The following is a 27,211-nucleotide window of genomic DNA, read 5'->3' on the forward strand; positions in this document are numbered from 1 at the left end:
GGGGGGGAGACTAGTCCCCGTACAAAAAAAGTTGAATAAAGGTTAAAACGACATGACCGACATTTGAAAGGAGGACTACAACATAAACACTCTTGTTAATATGAATGTAACAACTGATCACATATACTTAATTTAAAGGTATAAAAAGTTAAGCAAATATACACATGTAATTTGAACGCAATTTGCAAAAATCCAAGTGTCGTTTATACTGAAATCTATGCAGCATAAATATATTTTCCAAATTTTATGTGTCACACAAAAAAATCCCACAAACACAAATGTAAGCGTGAAATGATCACAAATATATGCCACAATAACACTCAAACAGAAGAAATGAATGAATGATTTTTAAAATATATTTAGCAAATTACAAACATAACTCGAATTCATATTTTACGTTTTTTCCCACTTCTTTACTCACATACTGCACATCTAGTATAAAAAATAATTTTAACCAAATTCATCTTGACAAATGTTACAAAAGAGTTAAAATGTGAAACTGTGCTTTAATTCTTGGGGGAACGTTTGATTCCCGTATTTTCTAACTTGTAAATTTTCAAATTATGACAAAACCTCATGTCAGAATTTGTATTGGTGAGAATTTGTTTTTGTTTTTTGTTGTTTTACATTTTTACAGCTTTAAAGGTGAAGTGTGAAGTAAATTCGGTAACCATCTTTTGAGTAATACTCGGGGCTAAAACTATTTCAAGCATGCTTCCTTCCTGCCACCTACCCAGGTTCAAAGTTAGACCCACAGCAACGAGCTTGACAACAAAAATGCTTTTGTTCGACAATGTGACGTTTATGAGAGTGACGTCATTGATAGAATGCCGAGTCGCCAGTTATCTGTACTGCATTTTTAATGTTAGTTATTCAGCAAAATGCCTAGGCACTGCGTGCAGTTGTAAACACTATGCAGTGTTTACATTCAGTCAAACAGTTGTTTAGGTAGCCAAAAGAAGAGAATAGGACAGTAAACCACCAGTATACAGTTTCATTCTCGCAAAGCAAATGAATTTCACTGTGGTGTCGACGAGCATTCTTTGTTTCAAGCATTTCGAAGACCTCCGTTTTCTCAACCGTTTTGCTTATGATACAGGTGTAGCAAAAAAAAAGTAGGTGTGACAGTCAATAAATAACCAGCTGTTGTTTATGAAAACATTTGATTCAGAATATTATACTGTACTGGTATATGAATGGAAGTGTATATGAATGGAATAGTGTATGAAAAATTTCAAATTATATGAGTGCATGGATGGAATCCTCTGTAATGTTTGCAACTAACAATGCTTCTGATATAATGTGTGGAGTGACCTCCAACGCAACAGAATTACCTTAGCAATGACAATATAGGACACCAACCCACTACGACGTGTCTTCTCAGTGCTAGCAGGAACACATGGACCATTGTGTGCAATCTACAGCACGGCACAGTATCAATTGCAAACAATAACACTATGCTAATAATCACAGCCTATTTAGCCTACCATTCTTCTAATCTCAATGGTCTCGTCTCCAATCCGTGTCCAGTAGTTCGGGCGCAAAGTTTTCCGCATCCTGAGCATCTGGCTCATACATGTTTGGTCCAACATTCATCTTGCCAACAACCTCCTCTTCCTCCAACTCTTTCAACACCTGGATCCCCTCAGACAAGTGTGAAACATCGATTTCTTGCTGGCTTTGTACACTTTCCATTGAGAACCCTGCCACTGTTATCCTAAAAGTGATGTCACACTTCCGGGTTTGACGCTCGTTAGGATCTCACTTTGGGAAAACGATTCCTTTGTCGAATTTACAAAATAAAAATTCTTTTTTCATGTTTTATTGAATGTATTTTGTTTACTTAAATTACTTGTGACATAAAAATATTTCATTTGGTATTTTCTAAAATTACTTCACACTTGAACTTTAAGACAGCATTTACCCACAGCAATATTATTAATATTCTCACAAAATATCAATTTTAATAACATTACCTGACATGAAACACGGATGACACATTTAAATGGAAAAATACAGGGTATAAAACAGGCCAAATACAGACACGCCAAGTTACATCACAGAACAAGAATACACAGAGTTATCATATAAAGACCATCATGATAACTTTGTTGCTGATTGTAGTAAGTGGTTTCAAAAAACTGCAAATTAAAAAAAAAAAAAAAACACAATATGGGATATTAGAAGGGCAACAGAGTTTCCCCAGGGGGAAAATATGTACCTGTATCATTAAATCATAATAATTGTATTAACTTTTACTGATATTTAATTTTTAAAAAAGCAATTGTGTTTTCAACTGAAAGGTAATTCACAAACTTGATCCTGTTCAGTCATATTTGAACGACGACCAAATAATGGCATAAATGGAGATGAGTCATGAGCCTTGCGTCATATTTACAGACAGATATCTGAGACAGGTAATAAAATGTTCGCCTAAGTGACGATAAATTGATTTAATCCGCTCAATAATCTAACATTTCAAAAGTGGATGAGGCCCTTTCCAATGTCGCCATCTAGTGAACTAAGGCATAAAAGCACCTGACGTCAAGTCGAAAAATTCATTCAATTTCAATTTTGACAATAGAAACCAAAAATACAGAATTACAAACAGTTTAGAAGACATTTTCAAAAGGAGTCAATACAATATAACAAAAGTCTTAAAATTCACCTTACCAGCCATTGTGAAGTCAAAGTTCATCCTGGATCTTGCCAAGGGAAATCCACTTTTTTCGTAAAATCCATTAAATACAGTAAATCCAATAAATCCAATACAGCCATGGTGAGCACCTAAGAGAACACCAATGATTTCATGAGACCATCAAATCTTGATCAGTATGTTTTGTAAATGCTCCTGTAAATAATTGCCAATAGCCAGTATCACTATTGTAGCGAAGGCCACGGCTAACGCACAACATTTTTGTAACAAAATGTGGAGAAAAACACTATTCTTCCCATGTAAATGATTGAAAGTGGTCAATTTCGGTAGGGGGACTGGATAAGGGAAAGTCCCACCCCTAAAACGAGCCAATTGCATCACAGCAAGAAACTTGAGGAAAAATATGTCTATCATTCATGATCCTTGGATGTTTTTTTTCCAACGCATGTTATCAAGGAACTTGGGAACTATTTTAAAATTGAGAAAAATATGTCTCCTTTAAAGGTCCATGTAGGGAGGGGATTAGGGCCGTGCAGTTCCCCAAACTGCCTGGCGCTGTTGAGCTACACGCCCCTTTAAGAAAAAAAAACTGCCAACCAACAATGTTTTCAGCGACCAACCAGAGGGGAAGGCTTCGCAAAAATATGTTGAAAGCGACCTAAATCTGAGTGAGACGAGGTGAAAACTGAGCGCAGGGAGCCAGGGTCGACTTTTTATTTTTTATTTAAATGTTTAACAATCAAACGCCGAACAACCAAAACACAAATATGACGTTTGCGACCTTCTGTTTTTGTCAGTCATGTGAAGGAAAAAAAAAAAGTCAACTACATGTCGTCGACACCCTGAAATCGACATTTTCCCTTCTAAATGCGAACATATTAACGTAACTTTTTGTGGAGATGGTGTGGGGGGGGCATACCACGACTGAGCAGCTCTTTATTCGATTGAGATTAAATGAAATCATCAGCAAAAATACTCTTTCGAGACGAGTGTGCACCTCTTTTTCCAGAAAAACACGTGACGAGAGAATACTTACAGGACGCGAAGTTTCCAAACGGTGACTTTTAATGATCCAAATGGTGGCGATTACGCGAGTGAAAAAAATGAGAGGAAAAACGACGTAGCTACTACTAGCCCCAATAACATGAAGGCTACAACCAAGCTTCTCTTCCTTTTCTTCGTTGCTGTCACGGTGGGGTGAAAAACCTTTCGGTGGCGTCTCTTCGCTTAAATAAAAAGGAGTTTTGTCATGTGAAAGTGTCAATTTCCGTGTCGATGTTGAAGCAGGTTGAAAGTAGAGGTGGCCACCAAAAAAGTGCTGCTGTTGGGGGTTAACAACTTTGCTGGGAGAGACGCCTTCTGATTGGACCGCCCCGGCCACCAATCAGCAGCAGGCGAGATGGAAAGGGATGACGTCATGCGTCACGGGGCGAGATCGGAAAGGAATTGGTCGGCAAATTCTCTAGAAATTTGGGATTCTGTGAAAAGGCTCAAGTTAGTCGAGCGTCCTTTTTCGTTCCCTTTTTGTTCATCTCATTTTATGACATTAACCAACAATAGGAAAAACTAACCAGCTTTGTCAACTCCAATACGTTTTACCGGTAATTGGTCAAAAAATTGTCTTTTAGGTGCCAATTTACCAATTGGGGGTCCAAATATATGGTAATACCGCACCTGCAATACTATTATACAGAATGTGTACATTGAATGGTGACAATTCTTTTAAAGGCCATTTCGTAATGTTATGTACCCTATGTAATAAACACAAAACCAGAATTACTTTAATAAGAAAATGACACTACGTTGTAGTGTTATATAATGAACTCCACATTTTATATGAATCAACATTTTTTTAATGAGAATAAATTGTTGGCTTCCAAGAAGTATATTTATTTTCCCCAAAATATTTTTCCTTGCATTTTTGCTAGCGGTAACTCATGTCAATTGAATTGGAACGAAATCCCCCTTTTTAAAAAAAAATACATTGCATGTGCCATTATTCGTCTAAGTGCAGTATTCTGATTAATTTTGCATCAGTGGAATAAGATTTAAAAAGAATAGTTCATAATTTTTCATCCATAGTGGGTGGCCGCTATGTTGGGCAATATTGCCCTCTGCTTTTGACCGAAATTAACGTTACAGCTAACGGTATTCTGCAAACATCATGTTACCAAACCGGGGAAAACAGGTTCGTGGACTTCTCGGGTAAATATGCGAAAACTAGCATAAAGCAAAGGGTTGTGACAAGTCATTTTGTTTGGTCTTTTTCAATCATTTTGTTAAATTAATCCAACACCATAACATCAAATGAAACAATGACACAAGTGTTTAAACATAAAAATCTTGAAACAATCAAGAACATTTTAATACAAATAGCAAAAACAGTCGCAGAACAATGACGATAACTAAAACAAATCAGTTTTAATTGGCCTATTATTTGTCTTTTCACATTGATCATTCCTGTTTTAAGTTGACTGCATGTCATAACATTAAATAACCCCCCAAAAAAGATTGTGATCGTGATGGACCCAGATATAAATGAGGCATAATAGAACAAAATATCAGGACTGGTAAATGTGATTTTTTTTTTTATTCAATAAATAATTTCTGAAAAACACAAATGCAATTGTGGATGACTTTTTTGTTTTTTCTATTTTTTAAAGGCACTTAAAACAACAAATGTAATCAAGTGAAACTTTTTACCTTAACAAATATGTTTAAAAACAAACATTACCTTAGCCCTGATGTTCACAATTGACTTCCTGCTTTCCTATCTTTGATAAAAATTAAGTCAATGAGTAAAAAAACAAAAGAAAAGGAAATGGCGTGTTTATGTATATATATATGGCAATGCTGTGAAGAAGCAAAGCACCTGAGATGGCTTTTAGAAATAAAACAAGTACTAAAAGGTTCTGTACACTGATTCATGTTTTCACGTTTAAACAGCTTGGTTCCATTCATCAATCAAATGTAATCTAATCAAGCACCCTGCCTGTTTGTTCTATGAATATGGCTTTTTACACAGAACCCAAACATACTGGACAGCGGACACCTACTGCTGCCACGCCAGGAAAAAAAAAGTTCAACATCACATTTTAAATCGATAAATTTCATATGTTAAATGTGCTAAGTTTCACATTATAACAAAATAAGTTTCATGTCAAAACACAAGTTTGACTTTTGCATTCAACATAACGGAGCAATTTCAACCCCGGTGGAGGGTTGGTTTTTTCTTTTTGTATAAGTCAAAGTTACGCAACTCTAGTATGTTGCTCTTGTGTGATAGTGAAAGAAAAATAATAAGGTCACGTGTTTAAAAAGATTTAAAAGACACACAGGTCTCTGCCAATGACCTCAACAATAAGGAATTGCTTTGTTTGTCAAATGTGAAAGTCACACTGGTCAAGTTGTAACGAAACTTATGACGTTATGGCGTGAAACTTACCATATTCAAAATGTTAAACTTGACACATTACAACGTGATGGTGAACTTTTTCTTTTCTGATGTGGCAGCAATACGCTTCCACAGAACTCAACCTCCACAAGGGACGACTACATGCCACTTTGCACTTTTTCTGGATCACCTCCCATAAACACATGGATGGCTTGGCTTTGTTTCAAAAAAAAAAAAGACACAGTTAGGCTATCGGGTACCTACCAAGTAAAAAAAAAAAAAAAAAAGTCTATGGTTCATATCAGTACCGCACCTTCTCATGAAAACAATATAAAAAACAAAGCCCACTTTTTTTTTTCCAAACAGGACTGTACAAGTTGATGCATAGTAAAATGAGAGCAATAGTGGCGCAAAATAAAAGAGTGACAACAAAATAAATCCTCCAAAATCCTCCATTTTTCTTTTTGCATACAGTGTTTCCTTGGAGACCAAGACGCTCGCTCCGTTATTTACCTTCGTACTTTGGATTGACCACCGTAGTAACGGCACTCTTGTAGATGGGATTCTCACCCTATGGGGGAAAAAAACAACCAAACAAAAATTTATTTTTAATATATCGTCACTTGTAAGTGGGAAAAAAAAAACCAAAGCAAAAAAATTATATATCCAAAATTTTAAAATATCACAAAATGATAAGATATATGTCAGCATTTTATAATCAATTTTGGCCATCTGCACAAAAATAACCATAATTTGTACAACACTAAAATTTTAAGAGAAACTGACAATTTTTACAAAAATGAAGTAATTTTTTTACATGACTAAAGTTCTTCCTACTCTAACTTGTTTAAAAAACACTACAATCATAATTTTACGAGAATAATGAGTAATACAAGAACTGAAATGTGAAAATCATTTTTTCAATAAAAAAAGGATAAAAAAAAGGATTTGTGAAAATTGACAGATTCTTTTTGTCTCTCTGTTTCTGTCTCTCTCTGCCTCAAATATTATGAATGTAATGGTCAGAAAATGGATGTAGTTTTTTGCCATTTTAATGAAAAAGATAAACTCAAATTCCTACAAAAAGACAAATCTAATTACTAGTCTGCTGGGGGCATGCAGTTGCAGTATGTGGACAGTGGGGGGCTTGGAGATTATTTTAAAATATCTTTTTACACCCACGACAATTGGGTCAAATTGAGGTGGAAATGTGATCAAAAAATGCCATTTCATGAGGCAGTCATTTTAATTTAAAACATTTTTTATTACATTCTGTTGTGTTTGTAAAGAAATCAAGTGACTGACCGTGTCCCACTTGGCGTTCATCTTCTCCTTCTCAAATTTGGCGAACTCTCGACGGTCGTGAATGATCATGAGCAGTTTGAGGATGAGCAGCAGGGCCAAGCCGATCAACACAATTCCGGCAACCACTCCGGCCACGATCGGGATGATGTCGGGACCCGCCGGGCATTCTGTGGGGGGAAAAAAAACACCCACATCACATCAAAGCCGAATCCAATAAAAACAGCTCTGCGAACATTGAAAGGATAAACTCTACAAGGGTCTTTTTTGGGTTGTTCACTTTTTAATGTCGCCACAGTTGGTGGGGAGCGGAATTATTGGGGGGTTCAGTCAGTTTAAGCAGAACATCATATAAGGAAAAAAATACATCTATATATTTTTTTACGAGAATGAAATCACAATGTGAACAGATGATAACTTCATTTTATGAGATTAACAATCTTAAAACATAAAAAGAGAAACAGTGAGTATTTTATGAGACAGAAAAATCATTTAGATATTATTAAATTAAATTTAGAATATGAGAAGAAGAAAATTACCAGTTTCACACAATGTTGTAATTATAAAAGAAATTGGCAATGTTACCAGAGAAGGTTTTTTTTGTCCTCCAGAAAAATGATTCCAAACCATGTCCAGTTTGAGATGATTTTGACTTTACGCTTCACCTGTCCCTATTCTACTGTAATCTACACTTTGTCTCCAAAGTTTGTGTCATTTGCATAAAACAAACTAGTATGAGAAATGTGACGCTCCAGCCCACGAGGCGGTCTGTTTGAGCACGGCACACGTTTCGTACCCAGCATCTCGACCACGTAGACCTCCTTGGTGTCGTTCCTAATGGCGAAGGTGTAGTAGAACCAGCAGTCGTTGGCGTCCCGCTCCTTGCAGTGTGTCAGTGGGAAGCTCTGGTCAGTGGGCTGAGGAAGCTTCTCGCGGTCCTTCACCTTGATCAGGACAAAGTCACTGCAGTCACGCTCGCAGGTGTCCTTCTTCTCGCCTGTCTGGAACGCTCGGCACTGCACGCACTCCCTAACCACACACACCAAAAATAAATAAATAAATAAATAAAACCACAAAGTTGACCGTTTTTGCATTTGAAGGTGAAGCCGTCACTTTTGACAGGATTAAAAGCATATTATCACCACAAAAAGCAAACTTATTTTATAAAAAGTCATGAATCCTCTGATTTCTTTTCATAGCGAAAATAAAGCTTTAAGTCTACAAAAATACATTGAAATATAAAATGTATATAATAAAAACTTGCAATTTCATAGAAACGCAATTGTATTTTGCAGTACAATGACTTTTACATTACTTAAGTTCTAACATAAAATCATAATTTTTCATATTTACAATAACCTAATTTCAATGTTTCTGAAAGGATTTAGTAGATTTATGATCATTGTTTTTTTATAGAAGTAGTCACAACTTTTACAAGTGAAATATATGAAACTAAAGTTCGAAATGATGAAAGGAAAAAAATATTGATTTGACAAAAATAGTGTTGATTTTGAGACTGAAGTCAAAACATATTTTATTGGTTTGCAAGAAAGCCATTATATTAGATTTATATAAATTACAAAAAGAATTTTATGAGACTCATAATGCAAAAAAAATGCTATATTACGAGAATAACCTCAGAATATGATGGAAAAAAATAGCAACTTTACAATAATGTAATATCTCCCAAAAAGTTATGTTAAATTTAAGATTTTTTTTTCTTATATAATATTGAGTAATTTCTGAATTTCTGATTCTAATTAAACAATAATAGTAGTGCTGTTTGTTTTATACTGACTTGTGCTCCGCGCAGACCCCCGGGCAGGTGGGGCAGACCTCGCAAGTGGGTCCCTGAAACTTGGGGTTGGTACATTTGCAGACGCCACACTCGCAGGTTCCCCGGCCGTTGCAGATCTGTCCGTTCTTGGCCAGGCAGGTGGATGTGTCCAGCGAGCAGTCGCATGCGCTGCCCGTGTAGTTGTTGTCACACACGCACACGCGACACTCGCAACGGCCGTGGCCTGACAACACACACAAAAACACAAACTTATATGCAGGACCTCTACTTATTTGCGGGATCTCTACATATGACTTTTGTCTTGAGTTTCACGAAAAAAACATTTTGCCCATTTTGCTTGTTTGACTTGTCGACGTGAGAGTTACTCATGCCGACCTCCGCAGAGCTTGTTGTTGGAGCGGTCGCAATTGAAGTTGTCACACTCGCAGTATTTTCCGCTGTAGATCTCAGTGGGGATCTCTCTCTTCTTGCATTCGCAGGTTCCGCACACGCAGTCGCCGTTGTTACTGCAGATGTCGGTGCCGTTGTCCTTGCGGCAGTTGGCGTCCAGATCCTCCGTCCGAACCTCGTCCGTGCTGCACTCGCACAGACGTCCGATGCGACCATCGTTACACCTGACGAAAACAGAGGTAATGCAGCATAATGAAGAGCAAGAAGAGGCTCAGAATGCCTGAGTATTATTGTATGTTTTGTTTCATAATGTTTCCGCTCCATACGTGCTAAATTAGCAGAGGTTTGAAGGTTCATAATTAGCATCATAACTATACTATTTTCTGGTAGCCAGTCTATGGCGTTTTGCATTTTACGTGAGCATTAAGGTAGCGGACTTTCATTAGACAAAATCAGAATTGGCTTGGTTAAGCATTTTGGTGTTGGCTGTACAATGCTGAGTCTGTTTTATGTGTCATTTTTACAGAAAACCTTGACTGGGAGTGACAAACAGCTTGAAGCAGGCACGCTTCGTTTCTTTGGAAAGTTGAGGGCAAGAAAGTCTTTTTCATTTCCTCAAAGTGTGGACAATTTTGGGGAGTGCGGGAGTGAGAAGAGGCGCTAAGAAGTACTTAAAACGTATTGCAATAAGTTTAAATGTGTCGAAAATGTGTAGAGTACAAGTATTAAAAAAATATATAAAATTTGTATGGTGTCTCTAAGACATGTTTCTAAAGAGTGGTATGAGCACCACTAACGGGCTCCCCCTAGTGGTATGCCAAAATACCACTGAATTAAGTAAAACATTTACATTTAAAACATACAATACAATCAAATATGCGATGCATTTCATGGACAACCGTATTTTCCAGACTATAAACTGCACCTTTCTCCCCAAAATTGGAACCCTGCAGCTTTAGGTTTATTCACGGATTTTTATTGAAGAGCATCAAGCCTTCAATAGTTTTCCCATTTCAGTTACATCTGACCAATAAAATTACCGACACGTTACAGTGGACCAATGAAAGTGTCTGAGACCGCCCTCATACTGAATACTCATCAGTATTTGCGGTTGGAACATGATATACAGCTGCAGGAGGAGCCAGCTGGTTGAGCGAGAGCCAGGGAGACGGAGAGCGAGAGGGAGAGAAGGAGGGAAACGTGTGTGGTGGAGAAGTTAAGAGTCAAAATAAGCAGATTTGAGTTTATTAAGAAATGGGGAACAAGGGCCACCCCCCCAACGCAGAACACGCACTGTGCATTGGGCTTCATTCACCCTGGGAGGAACAAGTGCTCTTGTGAAGAGCCCAAATTAGCACCATCTGCCTCAGGAAAGAAAGAGGGAATTGAGGCAATGATGGAACTCAACCTTGCAGAGCAAGACTTGACTTGTCGTCCAAATGATACCACAAGTTGTAAGCAAGCAAGAGGTTTTTTTTTTTGGTTGTTTTTTTTTAAAGGCGAAACAAAGAAGCTGGTGCTGGGTATGTTATTAAAATCTTTGTCTCCAATCCCTCTCAAGACTGAAGATTCCCCACGGCAGTAGTAGAAAAACAATTTCCCAAAACAAGTCGGCACTTACTTGCAGGCGCCGCACTCGAATGTGCCTTGGCCGTCGCTGCACTTGTTGCTGTTGGGGTCTCCCTGGGCCGAGCACTGACACTCGCAGATGAAGTTGAGGATCACCTCCACCTCCTCGGTGAAGCCCAGCGGTTTGATCTTGATGCTCTCTGGCTTGCCATGCGACGGGCACTTCTCGGACTTGATGGAGATCTTGAACGTCACCTGAAGAACACAAAGATGTCACACGTGGTCCCTACACGTAATAATAATATTCATAAATGTTATTTCGACAGCGCTTTTATGAATTGTAACAAGGTTTTGCATCGGGGCATACAAACAGAAAAAAGCGCAGACCCCCGGGCAGGTGGGGCAGACCTCGCAAGTGGGTCCCTGAAACTTGGGGTTGGTACATTTGCAGACGCCACACTCGCAGGTTCCCCGGCCGTTGCAGATCTGTCCGTTCTTGGCCAGGCAGGTGGATGTGTCCAGCGAGCAGTCGCATGCGCTGCCCGTGTAGTTGTTGTCACACACGCACACGCGACACTCGCAACGGCCGTGGCCTGACAACACACACAAAAACACAAACTTATATGCAGGACCTCTACTTATTTGCGGGATCTCTACATATGACTTTTGTCTTGAGTTTCACGAAAAAAACATTTTGCCCATTTTGCTTGTTTGACTTGTCGACGTGAGAGTTACTCATGCCGACCTCCGCAGAGCTTGTTGTTGGAGCGGTCGCAATTGAAGTTGTCACACTCGCAGTATTTTCCGCTGTAGATCTCAGTGGGGATCTCTCTCTTCTTGCATTCGCAGGTTCCGCACACGCAGTCGCCGTTGTTACTGCAGATGTCGGTGCCGTTGTCCTTGCGGCAGTTGGCGTCCAGATCCTCCGTCCGAACCTCGTCCGTGCTGCACTCGCACAGACGTCCGATGCGACCATCGTTACACCTGACGAAAACAGAGGTAATGCAGCATAATGAAGAGCAAGAAGAGGCTCAGAATGCCTGAGTATTATTGTATGTTTTGTTTCATAATGTTTCCGCTCCATACGTGCTAAATTAGCAGAGGTTTGAAGGTTCATAATTAGCATCATAACTATACTATTTTCTGGTAGCCAGTCTATGGCGTTTTGCATTTTACGTGAGCATTAAGGTAGCGGACTTTCATTAGACAAAATCAGAATTGGCTTGGTTAAGCATTTTGGTGTTGGCTGTACAATGCTGAGTCTGTTTTATGTGTCATTTTTACAGAAAACCTTGACTGGGAGTGACAAACAGCTTGAAGCAGGCACGCTTCGTTTCTTTGGAAAGTTGAGGGCAAGAAAGTCTTTTTCATTTCCTCAAAGTGTGGACAATTTTGGGGAGTGCGGGAGTGAGAAGAGGCGCTAAGAAGTACTTAAAACGTATTGCAATAAGTTTAAATGTGTCGAAAATGTGTAGAGTACAAGTATTAAAAAAATATATAAAATTTGTATGGTGTCTCTAAGACATGTTTCTAAAGAGTGGTATGAGCACCACTAACGGGCTCCCCCTAGTGGTATGCCAAAATACCACTGAATTAAGTAAAACATTTACATTTAAAACATACAATACAATCAAATATGCGATGCATTTCATGGACAACCGTATTTTCCAGACTATAAACTGCACCTTTCTCCCCAAAATTGGAACCCTGCAGCTTTAGGTTTATTCACGGATTTTTATTGAAGAGCATCAAGCCTTCAATAGTTTTCCCATTTCAGTTACATCTGACCAATAAAATTACCGACACGTTACAGTGGACCAATGAAAGTGTCTGAGACCGCCCTCATACTGAATACTCATCAGTATTTGCGGTTGGAACATGATATACAGCTGCAGGAGGAGCCAGCTGGTTGAGCGAGAGCCAGGGAGACGGAGAGCGAGAGGGAGAGAAGGAGGGAAACGTGTGTGGTGGAGAAGTTAAGAGTCAAAATAAGCAGATTTGAGTTTATTAAGAAATGGGGAACAAGGGCCACCCCCCCAACGCAGAACACGCACTGTGCATTGGGCTTCATTCACCCTGGGAGGAACAAGTGCTCTTGTGAAGAGCCCAAATTAGCACCATCTGCCTCAGGAAAGAAAGAGGGAATTGAGGCAATGATGGAACTCAACCTTGCAGAGCAAGACTTGACTTGTCGTCCAAATGATACCACAAGTTGTAAGCAAGCAAGAGGTTTTTTTTTTTGGTTGTTTTTTTTTAAAGGCGAAACAAAGAAGCTGGTGCTGGGTATGTTATTAAAATCTTTGTCTCCAATCCCTCTCAAGACTGAAGATTCCCCACGGCAGTAGTAGAAAAACAATTTCCCAAAACAAGTCGGCACTTACTTGCAGGCGCCGCACTCGAATGTGCCTTGGCCGTCGCTGCACTTGTTGCTGTTGGGGTCTCCCTGGGCCGAGCACTGACACTCGCAGATGAAGTTGAGGATCACCTCCACCTCCTCGGTGAAGCCCAGCGGTTTGATCTTGATGCTCTCTGGCTTGCCATGCGACGGGCACTTCTCGGACTTGATGGAGATCTTGAACGTCACCTGAAGAACACAAAGATGTCACACGTGGTCCCTACACGTAATAATAATATTCATAAATGTTATTTCGACAGCGCTTTTATGAATTGTAACAAGGTTTTGCATCGGGGCATACAAACAGAAAAAAGAGACGAGTAAAATGTTGTACATGGCAGAACAATTACAATAAGAAAATACAATTTGTGTTGAAATCATGCGTCAATAAATTGACTTGAATTGTTAAAATGCAGATTGGGGCAGGCAAAAATGTAAAATCTCTAAAATTGGGGATTAGATTGTGAAAAATTTGGAATTGCACTTCGAAAAAGTGTGGAATTTGTAGTAATTTTTGGAATGTGACAAATAAGTCCCTAGTTGGCCTAAATTTTAGGTGTACCCTGCCTACTGCCCAAAGACAGTTGGGATAGGCACCAGCACGCCCGCGGCCCTTTTGAGGATGGGCGGATGGATTTGTTTGAATTGGCCAAAGAAATGTAGTCGGAGGAGATTAAAATATAAAATATCTCAAATTTGAGAATTTTATTGTAAAAAGTAAGACTGTGGGAGTTCTTCGATTGTGGAAAATAGCTGCTAAGATCTCTGAATGAGCTTCACAGTTTGAATTTAGGAAGTTTTTTTTTCTTTTTCTTATGTTAACGTTCATTTGATTGGTTGGGGTTTCTTAGTGGGGAAAATTTGAGAATTTCTGGAAAGTGAACAATTACCCTGCATTCCTAGATTTTGTGACTATGTTGGAATGGTTTGAATGCGAAAGGTCTACAACAGTGAACAGTGGCCAAATAATAATAAGAACAACAACAACTAAGTGTTGCTTTTATTTTGTACATACCTCATCTCCAATGGAGATGTTGGAACATTTCCTGCCATTCTCTCCGGTCCCCTCCACGCCGTTCTTACAGATGGACTTGTAGGTGATGGAAACTCCTTCCGGGAGCCTGCCGTTTTCCAGAATGACTTCGGATGACAAAGACTGCACAAAGGGAATAAATCATTCATACACAGAATAAGAATAATGTAGCTGTAAACCAAATTAATCTGTGCGCTCACGTTGTAGGCGTCGATGATGAGTTTAATGACGTTGCTGGAGTTGGACGACAGCGTGCCTACAGCCGATTTGGGAATCAGATTTTTCAACTCCTGTACACAAACACAACTGGGTGACTTACTCCAAATAAATACACAAGTAAAGGTGAAAAAGAAATAGATGTCGATGTTAGACAGCACCTTGTAAACTGGTTGGAATTCTTCAGTGACCGCAAAGATGGTCTGGATGTTGTGGTCGCTCAGTTTCTGCACTAAATGGGCGATGGAGGGGTAGTCCTGACATAAAACAAACAATTTTAGCCGATGGGCTTGGCGAAGCTAGGTAAAATTATAATTTAAAGAGATATTTCCACTCGTGCAGCTCATTCAGAACGCTGCAGCTCGGATTCTGACCAGAACAAAGAGATGCAAATGTATTACCCCAGTCTTAAAGGCTTTACAGTGTACAAGTACATAAGTGATGTCTTACATAGTAGTGACTCATGGTGTACATGTTGTTCTCCAGGTGACATTTGCCATCATTGGGGAGCACGATGCCGCCCAGTTTTCCATCCCCGGCAAAATGGAATCCAGCGTCCGTGGAGAAGACGAGGAGGCGAGTGACGTTCCTCCAGCCGATCTGCTCCTCGCACACGGCCACCTGCATGATGGCGTCAAAGCCTCCCTCGGGAGAGTCCAGGTTTCCCGAAATCTGTTGCTGACTGACCAGCCGGTTGAACTGGTCACCCTTGTTGGTCAGCTTCAGGACGTTCTTGTAGCTGAAGGGGCTGGTGCAGTTCTGGTTGCCCGTGCACGGGTTCTTGTAGCGCGCCGGAGTGGTGCTGATGTATGGCATTACAGTCTTCTCCACGAATGAGCCAAACCCTGTCGGAGGAGACAACACTTCAAGATCTTGGTGCTGGTGGTTACTGGAACTGAAGCTCAACTTCCACCTGACTTTACAGAATTTTTTTCTTCACATAGTTCCTGGAACTACAGAGGCATATTCACCTCTCCAGGCACTTTTAGTTCTTGGTGCAGGAACTAGTGTAAATGCGTATATTTTTGCCGAAAATTTCTGAAACTTTTAGCTTTTGAACTTGTAATTCTTGGAACGAAATCAGCCTTTTGACCGAAAATTCCAGTTTATTTTTTGGTAATGGAACTACCCGAAGGTGCTTGGTTTCTGTGAACTTCAGCTGTTGGTAATTGAATTGTATAAGGGGGCAGATCGTCACCTATGATTTCAGGAAATTGGTTCTTAGTTCTTGGTACTTGAAGTTTCCTCGAACAGTGGCTTAATTTCCACCGAAAATTCCTGGGACTTTTAGTTCTGATACTTTCTGGAAGTAAGCACATTTCCCACATAAAATTCCAGGATACTTAAGGTGTAGTTCTAGAGCCAAAGATGCATTTCAAACTTAAAATTCCAGTAAGAAAAGCCACATCTCCCTCAGTCCCAGGACCTATTAGTTGTTTGGATTCGTCGCTCCTGGAACTCTTCCCACCTAAAGAAACTTGCACTACCTGTTACTTGTAACTCCTGAACTAAAGCAGAATATCTCATTCAAAGTTCCAGGGACTAAATCCATTTTTCCCACCCTGTAATTCCAGGAACTTTTTGTCATAGGTACCTATAGTTCCCAAAACTAAAGCTGAATTTCTACCAAGAATTATATCTTTTTGGCAGCTGTTCACGGAAGAAAAGGCACAATTTCCCCCTAAAGGTCTCAGGACTTTCAGCAGCCGATACCCGTGGTTCCTGGTACTAAAAGATTTGGTGCCGCAGACCACTGCGCAACGGTTCCGGGACAAGTAAAGACGATTTGCTCACCAATCCTGAAGTCTGAGGTGATGGTCTGCATTTCCCTCATGAGGTCTGTGCCCAGGTTCTTGACGTTGTCCAGATCGTCCTTCATAGAGAAGGACAGGTCCATCAAGTAGTACAGGTCTATGGGGTAGTCCTCAGCTCGCTTGAACTTCAGATCAAAAGTCTGTGGCTCGCCTGCGGCATCAATCACCAAAGTCAGCTCACAGTGACTACTTTTTCAAAATAATATTTCTAAAACAGACATGTACCGGATCTGAGGGTGAGGGTGAGCTTCTGAGGCTGAATCTGTGTGATCTGCTCGGGTTTAGGCTTCTCAGTCTCGTCCTTTTTGCGGTTGGTGACCGGTTTGTTCTTGTTGATCACGATGCTGCCGCGGGGGTTCTCGATTTTGGTCACGTTGCAGTTCCTAGTCTTCAGAGACTCCAGGTCGTCACAGCGAGTAGATTTGGGCTCGCCCACCGAGAGGAAGTTCTGACCCACCCACAAAAGATGACATCATGTTAAACATTAGTCTGTCCAGGATCATGATAAATGCGGACATCAAGTTTGAATTCAGAGAGATTTCAGAAATCACATTTGGTCACTTCAACTTGAGTCGAAATGGACTCCTAAAGCGGTAGAACCACGTGACTTCTGTCAGTCAAATCAGAAGATCTCTCAGCTATAATAGTGTTCCCCCACATATTCGAAATTCACTACTCTCACTGACCCAACAAAGAAAGATTAGACTATCTTTCGTGAGAAAAAAGGCTTAGTTCGAGCCTTTTCCCGTTCTTTAATCCTCAGCAGAATCACATGGGTTGGTTTCACCAAAAACACAGTTTCTGACCAAAAGGCAGAGAAAATTTACTTGGAGCACTGCACTAACTAAATAATCTGACTTTCACGGACAAGACCTTCTTCAGCGCTTACTCGTTGAAAAACGTACTTCAAAAATATATATGTTGTGGCAGCTAAACGGCTGGATTCCAGTTGAATAACATATTATGATTATTATTATGTTTTTGTTTTTTAAGTTTCTGAATTAAATAAAACAATGGGTATTTTGTGGGTGTTAAACTCAAGGCCCGGGGGCCAGATGTGTCCCGCCACATCATTTTAAGTGGCCCGCAAAAGCAAATCAAAAATGACAACTTCCATGATGCTCGCTAAAATCTGGACCAAAATGTCAAATATTCATGTGTATTAAATCAGTGACATATTGTAAGCATTTTCTTGTTACCAAACCCCTCATTACAGTTACTGAAACAATAATTGAATAAAACGTTATCCTTGACTTCTTCATATAGTTTCGGTCATCACGGCCCTCCAAGGGAAATGGTAACTATAATGTGGCCCGCGACAAAAATGAGTTTGACACCCCTCCTGTCAAGGAACAGAGACAAAATTCAGGCATAGATTTTGAGAATGGATAATGCATGAACGTTAAAGGACAAGACTTGACATTTGGTCTTTTCAAATTGAGTCAAAATAGACCCCCATGTGTCACACTAAGGAAGTAAAATCATGCGCTTTCGGCCAGCCAATAAGCAAAGGATGGTAGATGATGACGAATAATGCCCACTAAGGATTCATGACAAAATTCAGGAATATACAGGAGTTGAGAATCTAAGAGAGAAACAATTTGGTGTCGATCCAAAGCAAGATTGTTGGGCCTTGGCGGAGGTATACATTCGAATTTCTTCCCATCTTACATGGCTGACAAGTAGAAGAGTCAAGGTGCTGGAATTTGTCTTGTTCGGAATGGCAAGATGGAACTTGTACAAGGACATAGCGCACACCAACGAGCATGTTGTGACGAGAACTGAGAGAACCCTCTCAAATTGGGAGTTTATGTCTTTGCTTTTATGTCAGATTTTTATTTTATGCACAACACTTTGTATGCGGCTGAGGTTAGTTTTAAAGTGCTCTACAAATCAAGTTGAGTACAATAAATCTGTATGTGTATTACACTGGCTCTATGTTCACTGAATTGAAGCAAAGAAATTTTCAGTCTTTTCAATTATCTTATTCATCAAAAAGAATAATATCTTTAAAAAATGTTTTGTGGTGGTGACTAACAGATTCATATTATTTCCATTCATGTCAATGGGTAAAAAAAAAAAAAAAAAGACAAAGTTGTCAGTGACACAAAATTCAAATGGTTTTTGAACACGAGCAGAGTTCTCTAGTGGAGATGACAACATCGTGTGCTGACCCGATTCTTTCAATAAATCAACTGACCTCATCCGTGCACCAGCCGCAAGACTCGGCCACTTGGATGCACTGACCGCACGACTGAGCATTGGCCTTGATGCACACACTTCCCTCTAAAAGAAGAAGAAAAAAACAATTACATAAGAGGCAGCTGCAAGTAATTACTAGAAGCAAACCATTCGCGCTCATAGATACTGCACTGTCATGTCAAACTTTACAACATATGCTCTAAAAACATGTTTTTAAGCTTTTTTAAAAATGCAGTTTGGTCAAATACGAGTATTGTACATTATGTTGTGATGTGGAAAGGTTATAGCGCCACCTGTTGGTTCTGAAATACACCGACTGAGTCTTACCTTGTTGCGCTCGGCTAAAGCTCAGAAGTGCTAACGTTGACGCTAGTACAATTAGCCGTGGATCCATCTGGTGAGAAAAACATAACATAAATCAACAAATCAATCAATGCATTGAGTTAAATTCAAATGTATCACAGATATGGACAAACAGTACTGGGGCCCAAACAGTGAATGGAGAAATGAAATTTACATTTAAATGTTGAGACACCGACAGAAAGTAAACAAGTGAAGAAAATATGAGCAAAAGTTTTGGGACCCTTACAGAATGTCAAAAGTCAAGAAAATGCGGAATTTGGGCAAAAAGATTGGAACGCACTCCACTTACATGAAGTCATAGGAAAATGTGGAATTTGGGTAAAAATATTGGTACACCTATGTAAAAGGTGAGTGGGTCCAACAGGCCAAAGTACTGCGACACACGCATGAAGCAATAAACACAAAATGTGGACAAAAAGGCATTGGGACACAAAGTGTACACAAAGTGTAGAAACGGTGTTGGACAAAGGTTTTGGCACACCCACTACAAGCAAAAAGTGACTGTCACTTACAGTTAGCAGAAAAGGCGAAGAAAATATGATGCAGCGTAGCGTATCGGGACAACACCTTTTACATTATATTTACCATGACCATATCTAAGTGGAGGCAGAGTAAGAAGAAGCTCAAAAAGTATTGACCATATGAAGGATGTATCACACCTCATTGCCCTCCATTAGCTGTGGAGGACCAACACGACCAAATAAGGAGGAAGCACCACCGGCTTGGAGTTGGTTGACATCATCTACCAGCTCATCACAACCACCGCGATGATGATCCATAATAAAAATAGGAATAAATATTTACGTGCTCAGACCTAATTCATCATTTGTAGTTTCCTTCTGGCATTAGTCAACAGAAACATCAGGGAAACAATGACCATCACAGAAAAAAAAGGGCAACGAGTCTCGTGCCCATATTTGGTCAGACTGAATCTCAGCCGTCCCGGTGACACAGAGCAACAAAATGGCCTTCGCCTGCGGATCGCTAGCTAACAGCTGTGAGCTAAAACAGGAAACAGAAGGCCTGTCGTTCAACATCCGCCTCAATGTTCAAGTCACATCGACAGACACAATAAAGGCGACTGACTGGTGGCAGGCATACTTGCTCTGTTGCTCCAACAATACGCATCCTGGTGCAGCAGCTTGCCATCAGACAACACGAACGCAACAAGAGCAAACATCACATGCAATGTCCTCGCTTCCCATCAACATAAAGACCATTTTATTTTTTCACTTAATACTGGATAACTCCTTATTATCCTTGAGAGAGACAATAATATTTTTTAAAAACCCTCGCAAAAAACAATCGTTCAGTTCTCTTTGCTTGTCGTCCATCCACGAAAGAAGCTTTTGAGTAAAAGCTAATATTTAGCTTTGATGTAAACAAGCCTTTGTATGGTCAAACTGGAGGAGGCGGAGTCCCCACGCGATGTCATCATATCATAATTCTTCACGTACGCATCACGTTTTCAAGCTCATGTTAGCAACGTGTACATTTAAGGAAGCATTTAGAAGCTTTACAAGATGTTTTTGCTCAAGACTGAATGAAAGCCAGTCGTCCACCAAGTGTAGCATCCCTTGTATCTGGATTCAATTTGCAACATAAAACTGCAATTCCCAGAGCGGCAGGACCACACCGTGTGATCCCGACATTACTCCATGAACAATCATGTCCGTGCACCTCCATGGTGGTGACACTGGCTGAGAAACACCCAAGCCAATCACAGACACTGCACCCAAGTGGCTACGTTGCACATGCCAAAAAGAATCGCAATTCAATAACGAGGCAAAACCTGTTAATGTCTTTATTTTCACATTTATTTTTTATTGCTGTATGATTTTATAAAGCAAACTATCATAGAGGGCGGCCCGGTGGTCGAGTGATTAGCACGTCGACTTCAGAGTACAGAGGTACCCGGTTCAATTCCAGCTCCGGCCTTCCCGTGTGGAGTTTGCATGTTCTCCCCGTACTTGCGTGGGTTTTCTCCGGGTCCTCCGGTTTCCTCCCACATTCCAAAAACATGCATGGCAGGCTGATTGAACACTCCAAATTGCCCCTAGGTGTGAGTGTGAGCGCGAATGGTTGTTCGTTTCTGTATGCCCTGCGATTGGCTGGCAACCGGTTCAGGGTGTGCCCCGCATCCTGCCCGAAGACAGCTGGGATAGGCTCCAGCACCCCCGCCGCGACCTTAGTGAGGATAAACCGGTTCGGAGAATGAATGAAACTATCATAGAGTGCTACTTACTTAAACGTACAAATGCAAAAATGTTTGCGTTTTGGGGGGAAGGCTCCAACAAATTCACATTTCTATTCATATTAATTGGGGAAGATGATGACTGATTTGAGTTACACCACGGTGAGGAAAAAAAAACTCGTACCTCAAGGCACAAGCACATGCTTTTATTTGTTGGAACTAACAATTGTACATAACACCTCTAAAATGGAAGTGAAACTAGAATTTATCTGTATAGTTCCAAACTAAAATCCCGTTTCGATAAACCGTAACAGTTCAGCTCGGATCAGTTTGTGTTGATTCGAGTTCCACCATTGGGGAGTGTCAACACAGCATCAAGCAAGAAAAAAACGGTACAGCGTTGGCACACAAATGAGGTGTCCTCGTAATGTAGCCAAGCCTTATATTTTTGTTGTGACCTGATCATTCGATTCAAACATAATGACCACAAAATTTGGACATGCTGCAGCGGACAAACGAATATACACATCCGTCGGAAAAAAATTAATTTTGTCATGATAGTGCGACAGCTGGACTAAAGCGTCTCATAGGTATTTTGCATGCCATGCCGTTTTTTCTTTAAATTTCCTGTATGCACTATTGCGACTGAAACTATCCAAAAGTGGGACTTGTACATGTTTCTCTCATCATGTCTGCAGAGCGTCGAGCCAGAAAGACGGTCCAGTATCAAAATGTGAGGACATGTCAGCAAGCGGCACGTTGCAGACGTGCAAGTGGTTCATTGCGCCTTGATGTTTTTTACACTACTTGGTCTTTGTCAGCCACTTCCTCTCCGGATTGTTAATTAACCTGTGTGTAGCTGCCTTTTGATCATATCCGAGGAAGGACACTCACCCACATGACTCACATTTTGTACTTTTATCTGACTTGGATTAAAAACGGATAAATTAACAACAGAACTGTGGCCATTAGGCTTAATAAGAGAGCGCAAAATGTTGGCTTGTTGTTCTGCCTCAAAGCACATCTGTTAAAGTTTAGACGAAGTTCAACTATGTGCAACCTGGTAACACTAAATGTAGCATGTTTTAATAATAACAAACATTTAATAACAAACTACTGCAACAAATGTGACAATTTTCCCACCCTACTTCCTGTTGTGCTTTGCTGATGTACAACTTCCTCCTCTGCTCTTTTTTTTAGTACAGTTAAAGAACATTTTGATGGCTGTTATGGGGGCTGGGTAAGAGGGGGTCATGTGCTGGTCTCCTAACCATTTGTGCACCCATCCCCCCTCTCGCTTTGCCAGCCGGTCAGACGGATGGCGCACCCCCACCTCCTGCTTGAGCTAGTTCACTTTCAGACCTTTAAGAAACCCCCACCACCCCAACACACAAACAAACGGGGGAGTTTGTTTGTGTGTTGGCCTGACTCCACAATTATTCCCCAGATCAAAACCACACCCTGGACCAGCCACAATTCCTCATTCCAGACTGCAAGCAGCAGCATTTTTATCTCTGTCAGGACAACACACAGTCACAACTATCAGATTGTTTACATTGGTAAAAGAGAACCCTTCATCTACTGTATTGGCCTGAATATAAGACGGCCCTGATTATAAGACGACCCCCTCTTTTTCAAGATTCAAGTTTGACAAAAGACTTTATGAACACCAAATTAATTTTTATACAGAAAATAATTAGTCCGAAACAAATGATTCCAACAATATATTTGAGAGAAAAAGCATGTTATTTTGCCTCATTCAAATCTTCATATCTGAACATTTAAATATAAGTAAACTAAAGTGCAATCACATTCGGAAATGAATGGCTTCTGGTTTTTGAAATGTAAATTACATCATAACTTCTCCTCAGCTGCCGGTTAACCTGGCTGATCTTCGACCCACTTTTCTCCAGATTGTCGCTACGTTTCTCCATTTTCTGTTATCTCTTCTATTATTTTCTTCTCTTTTCTTTCTTACCGCTATTTTTTATTTTTCTTCTTCGTGCTTCCGCTATTTTTAGTTGTATGCTTCGTGACAGGGGTTCACTTCGGCCTGGGGAGTCAAGTTCAGCATTCGCTTCAATGAGATCTGGCGCCATCTAGCGTCGTGAATGGATATAATGTCTAGACCCCGAATATAAGACAACCCACACTTTTTCAGTCTTTTTTCAATGCAAAAAACATCGTCTTATATTCGGGCCAATACGGTAATTATTGTTTTTTTTTAAACATGTAAACACTTGGAAATTATGACCAATAAAACAGGCCACAGTGACATTAATACACGGTTAAGACGTTGAGCTACTACAGCATTTAAACAACAAATTGGACCAAATCAGACTGGAATAAAACAAAGCTAAGATAAAATACGAGTTTTCTAAAAGGGCTAATTAATGGAGGTGTGGGGGGTGTGGTGGACTCCCGATTTGTTTTATTGTAACTTTTCCCGCACAAAGACGACTACGTTGTCAATACAATACCCTCTTAGTCACTTTCAAAGGCCTAATGTGTCCAGAGTGCATTTTCATAACAGTTCGTTGCATCTTGACTTATTCACGCGGTACCGAAAATGACAACATTTCCGACGCACAAGTTGAAATCTGTCTTTAAAAGTTTGCATTAGTATGCGAACAGAGCATGCAACCTTCCGAATGGCTGCGTGGCTAGTTTGTACGCAACCAAAGCGGTGACGGTTAGTGGATCTCATTGAGGTGATCCCCAAATCTCCGGAGTCCAGACCCCCTCTCAGGCATGAGCTCATACATTCCACCTTAACCACATCCATATTACAGATGCCGTGCTGGAAAAATGAACTGGAGTTGTTCTTCTGTGGAGCTCGTTGTGTCACGTAGATGTTTACGCCAAGTTCCGTGATGCTCAACATATGAACGAAAGGCACAAATCGGTTTGATTATGTTCCAGTGATGACATCGTTTTTTTTCATCTGCCTGATGAAGAAAGTCAAGTCGAGTGAACCATCGCTATTGGGAGGGGTTGCGAAAAACCCAAATTCCTACATAACACGCACACACACACACACGCACACGCCCTAAATATGTTTATAGTTGCCCATATGTTTAATTTAAAGCCTAAATTCTCCCACATCAAGGTTCGCTGTCATCGACCCCCGCCAGGCCAGACAAAAAGCCTTAAATACAATTCGTCACAGAAACAAAGGACTGGTTTCGTTTCCTTGGTCGGATAGCCATGGGTGATGCAATAGATAAAAGCTGACGAGGCAGTGTAATCGGCCAAATCCAATGTGTCCACAACATTCCTTCATGGCAAACCACTTCCAGTGGACCGAAGCATTACAGTTATCGATTTTCAAGAAAATAGGCTTAATAAAATGTGCTTAAAGTATTTTTGCGCGTTATTATTGTGTGTCAAAAAAAAATTCCAGACTTTGAATCTTGAGGCAACATAATGTTGCATAGCTCCTCCGGGGTGTGGAAAGGCGGAGTTGTACAACACTTCTTCAACACAGAGTGTTAACAGATTTGTTCAAAACTATTTTCAACTATTTTGGTACATAAAGCATAAACAAAACAGCCGACACGGAGACAGACCGATATCGATTTAGAAAAAAAATATTAAATTGACCACACCAATAGCAACAGTAGACATGCTTAATAATTTTGTATCTATTTTATTTAATAATTTGTTTTATTTTCAAATGAGAAGGAATTGTGTGACACTAAGTGAAATATACGGTTTTACATATTCCTGGCATGAGGCAGAATCCTTGTATCGCTTTTCAGGGAATCAAGATCTACGGCATATTTGCGAAGCCTCTTTGCATCTTCAAAGAGAGTGCGCCATATTAAACACATCATTGGTCAAGAATTTGTAAAAATAACAGAGCCACATGGGTTTTGGGGAGCAACAGTCTTGATTTGTAAAAAATATTTCAAATACAATACTGGGCAAATGTGATATTAAGTATTAACTATTTTTTTAAATTACAATGAATTAAAACAAACTATTTTACTTCAACATTTTTTTAAATGAAATATTTCCATGTCCTTTCCAAAAATCAAATTTGGCCCTTGAGCACAGAGGTTAGCCCACCCTTGGCTACGAATGTTCAAATGTGGCAGGACCACCGAGTTGTTCATGACAACAACAAATAAATGCTCCTTGACATGAATTGAAAACTTGACCAGCCTGACCTCCACTTTGGAGGCTTCACTGTTGAACGTGTTTGCCATCCATGACTCAAAGATGACAACTCGGCGAGGGGGAGGAAAGGCAATGAGGTGGTGTTGGATTGTGTAACACAGAATGACCCTGCGGACTCTTAGACGGCGCCTCTGGAAAAAGTGTTTAAGGCGTCATGAAGGAAATGACTCACTGTCCCTGATGTCGCCAATCAACAGAGCAAATCCTTTACATTTGCTGTGACTTAGCTTGTACATATTTTATTTTCTATTCGTTGCTAGACGACATGAACAAGTCAACATGAAAAAAAACAAAGCTTCAGGCTACAATTCCTTAGCAGGAAGTCAGCCAGGCAGCCAGGCAGGCCCGACAAGTCCCAACTTGACCAAGAAAAAGACGACATCTACAGTTCTGTCTGACCAAGAGATTTTGGTTAACCAACAGAGTGAGAGCCAAGACCTCCATGTGGACGACTGGACTTGATACACACAATGTAACAGAACCGCACTGCGGTCTCCCAAGATACTTGCAAAGCATGCTGTGTTGCAAGCATCTCCTATGAAAGGAAGTAAAAAAAGACATGCGTCAAGTTGTACTGACAAAATACAGTATGGGCTGGCCAAACTAAATGGAGCCAGTCTGTTGCATTCGTTAAAATGCTTCTTCGAACAACCAAATGTCAAAATCCGTAATCAAATATATCACAAGCAGCACAGGAATTACTCAAAATCGTGAACAAAAAAAAACACATCAGAACTTCCAATAAAGTTGTGTAGATATTAAAACAATAGGCCTTTGTTTTTTTTTTTTTTAAGACTTGTGGATTCAGAATAATGTTTTATATACTGTGTGTGTGTGTGTATATATATATATAAACGTAAAACATGTAAGATTCTTATAAACCACATGACAGAACGAAATGACTTTTTCAATAAGCAATTTAATGAAGGATGGTAAGGGTTAAGATTAAGCTAATCTGTTTCTAGCAGTTTGTTCGATGAACAAATACTGTACTGTAAGTGCTGTTTGCTCGGCACAGTGGCCTTTCTGTTCAAACTTTCACACATTCTTTTGAGGACCAGATGAAACCAACGCAACAAACGTTTTACCATGTGTGTGGTTATAAAAGTATATTTTCTTTCACATGTTCAAGCACAGCCTGAAGTAGTCGCCCGAGGACATACATTCCATCTTTTGTCGTCTAACAATGGCAACATGAACTTCTAGAGGTGAACAAAGTGTGGCAATGTCAATTATTTGGAATAAAACTTACCTTGGTCTGACAACTAGTTCCAGTAGAGTCACGATATCATTTATTAATCCACCAGAATGTCTTACTATTTTACGCCCCCCAAACAGAAGTAAAAATGAGAGAATAGTAGCGGGGCGATGGCTAGCTTTAAAAAAAATGCCAGGCTTCGCTTGGTGTCTCTCTTTTACTCGGACAACTTCACCACAGTTTTAGGAGACTTTTGGTCTTGTTTTCCAACTAATACTTAGTCATCTGAAGTTACAAAATAGAAACGCGGAGAAGAGTCTTCATCGGGTAGCTCGACACTGCTGCTCCTTCCCCTGGGAACATTTTTTTTTTCATGAGGTGCCCCACTGATGAACTGACCAAACCTCTTCTTCTTCTTGAGCACCGCACCCCGCCCACTCAGCTCCACGGCGACACGTAGCGGCCAATGCAACATAGCGCACCTGAGGCACTGGGCGACTAACGC

At 40.2% G+C, this 27,211-nt stretch overlaps 2 protein-coding genes across 2 annotated transcripts in view; both read right to left on the reverse strand.

Moving 5' to 3' along the window:
• The window catches only part of LOC109529502 (enhancer of polycomb homolog 1-like), a 25,329-nt gene extending 21,326 nt beyond the window's left edge, over nt 1–4,003 (reverse strand). Inside the window, exons 1-2 of the mRNA XM_019892902.1 lie at nt 3,693–4,003; nt 2,674–2,787 (exon numbers count right to left, since the gene is read on the reverse strand). The gene's annotated coding sequence lies outside the window, so the exon portion shown is untranslated. The remainder of the gene's footprint in view (nt 1–2,673; nt 2,788–3,692) is intronic.
• A 984-nt stretch (nt 4,004–4,987) lies between these two features.
• LOC109529530 (integrin beta-1-like) lies at nt 4,988–27,107 on the reverse strand. The gene is made up of 15 exons (XM_019892959.1): nt 26,761–27,107; nt 19,097–19,163; nt 18,768–18,853; nt 16,793–17,015; nt 16,548–16,718; nt 15,204–15,598; nt 14,915–15,010; nt 14,738–14,827; nt 14,520–14,660; nt 13,491–13,693; nt 11,855–12,093; nt 9,151–9,373; nt 8,149–8,381; nt 7,356–7,522; nt 4,988–6,621 (listed from the first exon to the last, which is right to left on the reverse strand). Exons 2-15 carry the CDS (start codon nt 19,161–19,163, stop codon nt 6,556–6,558), a joined length of 2,400 nt encoding a protein of 799 aa, XP_019748518.1. The 5' UTR covers nt 26,761–27,107; the 3' UTR covers nt 4,988–6,555.
• Between the last annotated feature and the right edge of the window lie 104 nt (nt 27,108–27,211).

This window comes from Hippocampus comes, unplaced genomic scaffold (assembly GCF_001891065.2).
Source record: "Hippocampus comes isolate QL1 unplaced genomic scaffold, H_comes_QL1_v1.1 scaffold255, whole genome shotgun sequence".
In the NCBI taxonomy this organism is placed as follows: domain Eukaryota; kingdom Metazoa; phylum Chordata; class Actinopteri; order Syngnathiformes; family Syngnathidae; genus Hippocampus; species Hippocampus comes.

Coding starts and splice junctions, on each gene's coding strand:
- LOC109529530 (XM_019892959.1), bottom strand. CDS start 19,163: ATGGATCCACGGCTAATTGTACTAGCGTCAACGTTAGCACTTCTGAGC. Junction 15,011..15,203: donor ACACCATGAGTCACTACTAT/GTAAGACATCAC, acceptor GTTTTATGTCAG/GACTACCCCTCCATCGCCCA. Junction 14,828..14,914: donor AATTCCAACCAGTTTACAAG/GTGCTGTCTAAC, acceptor GTTTGTGTACAG/GAGTTGAAAAATCTGATTCC.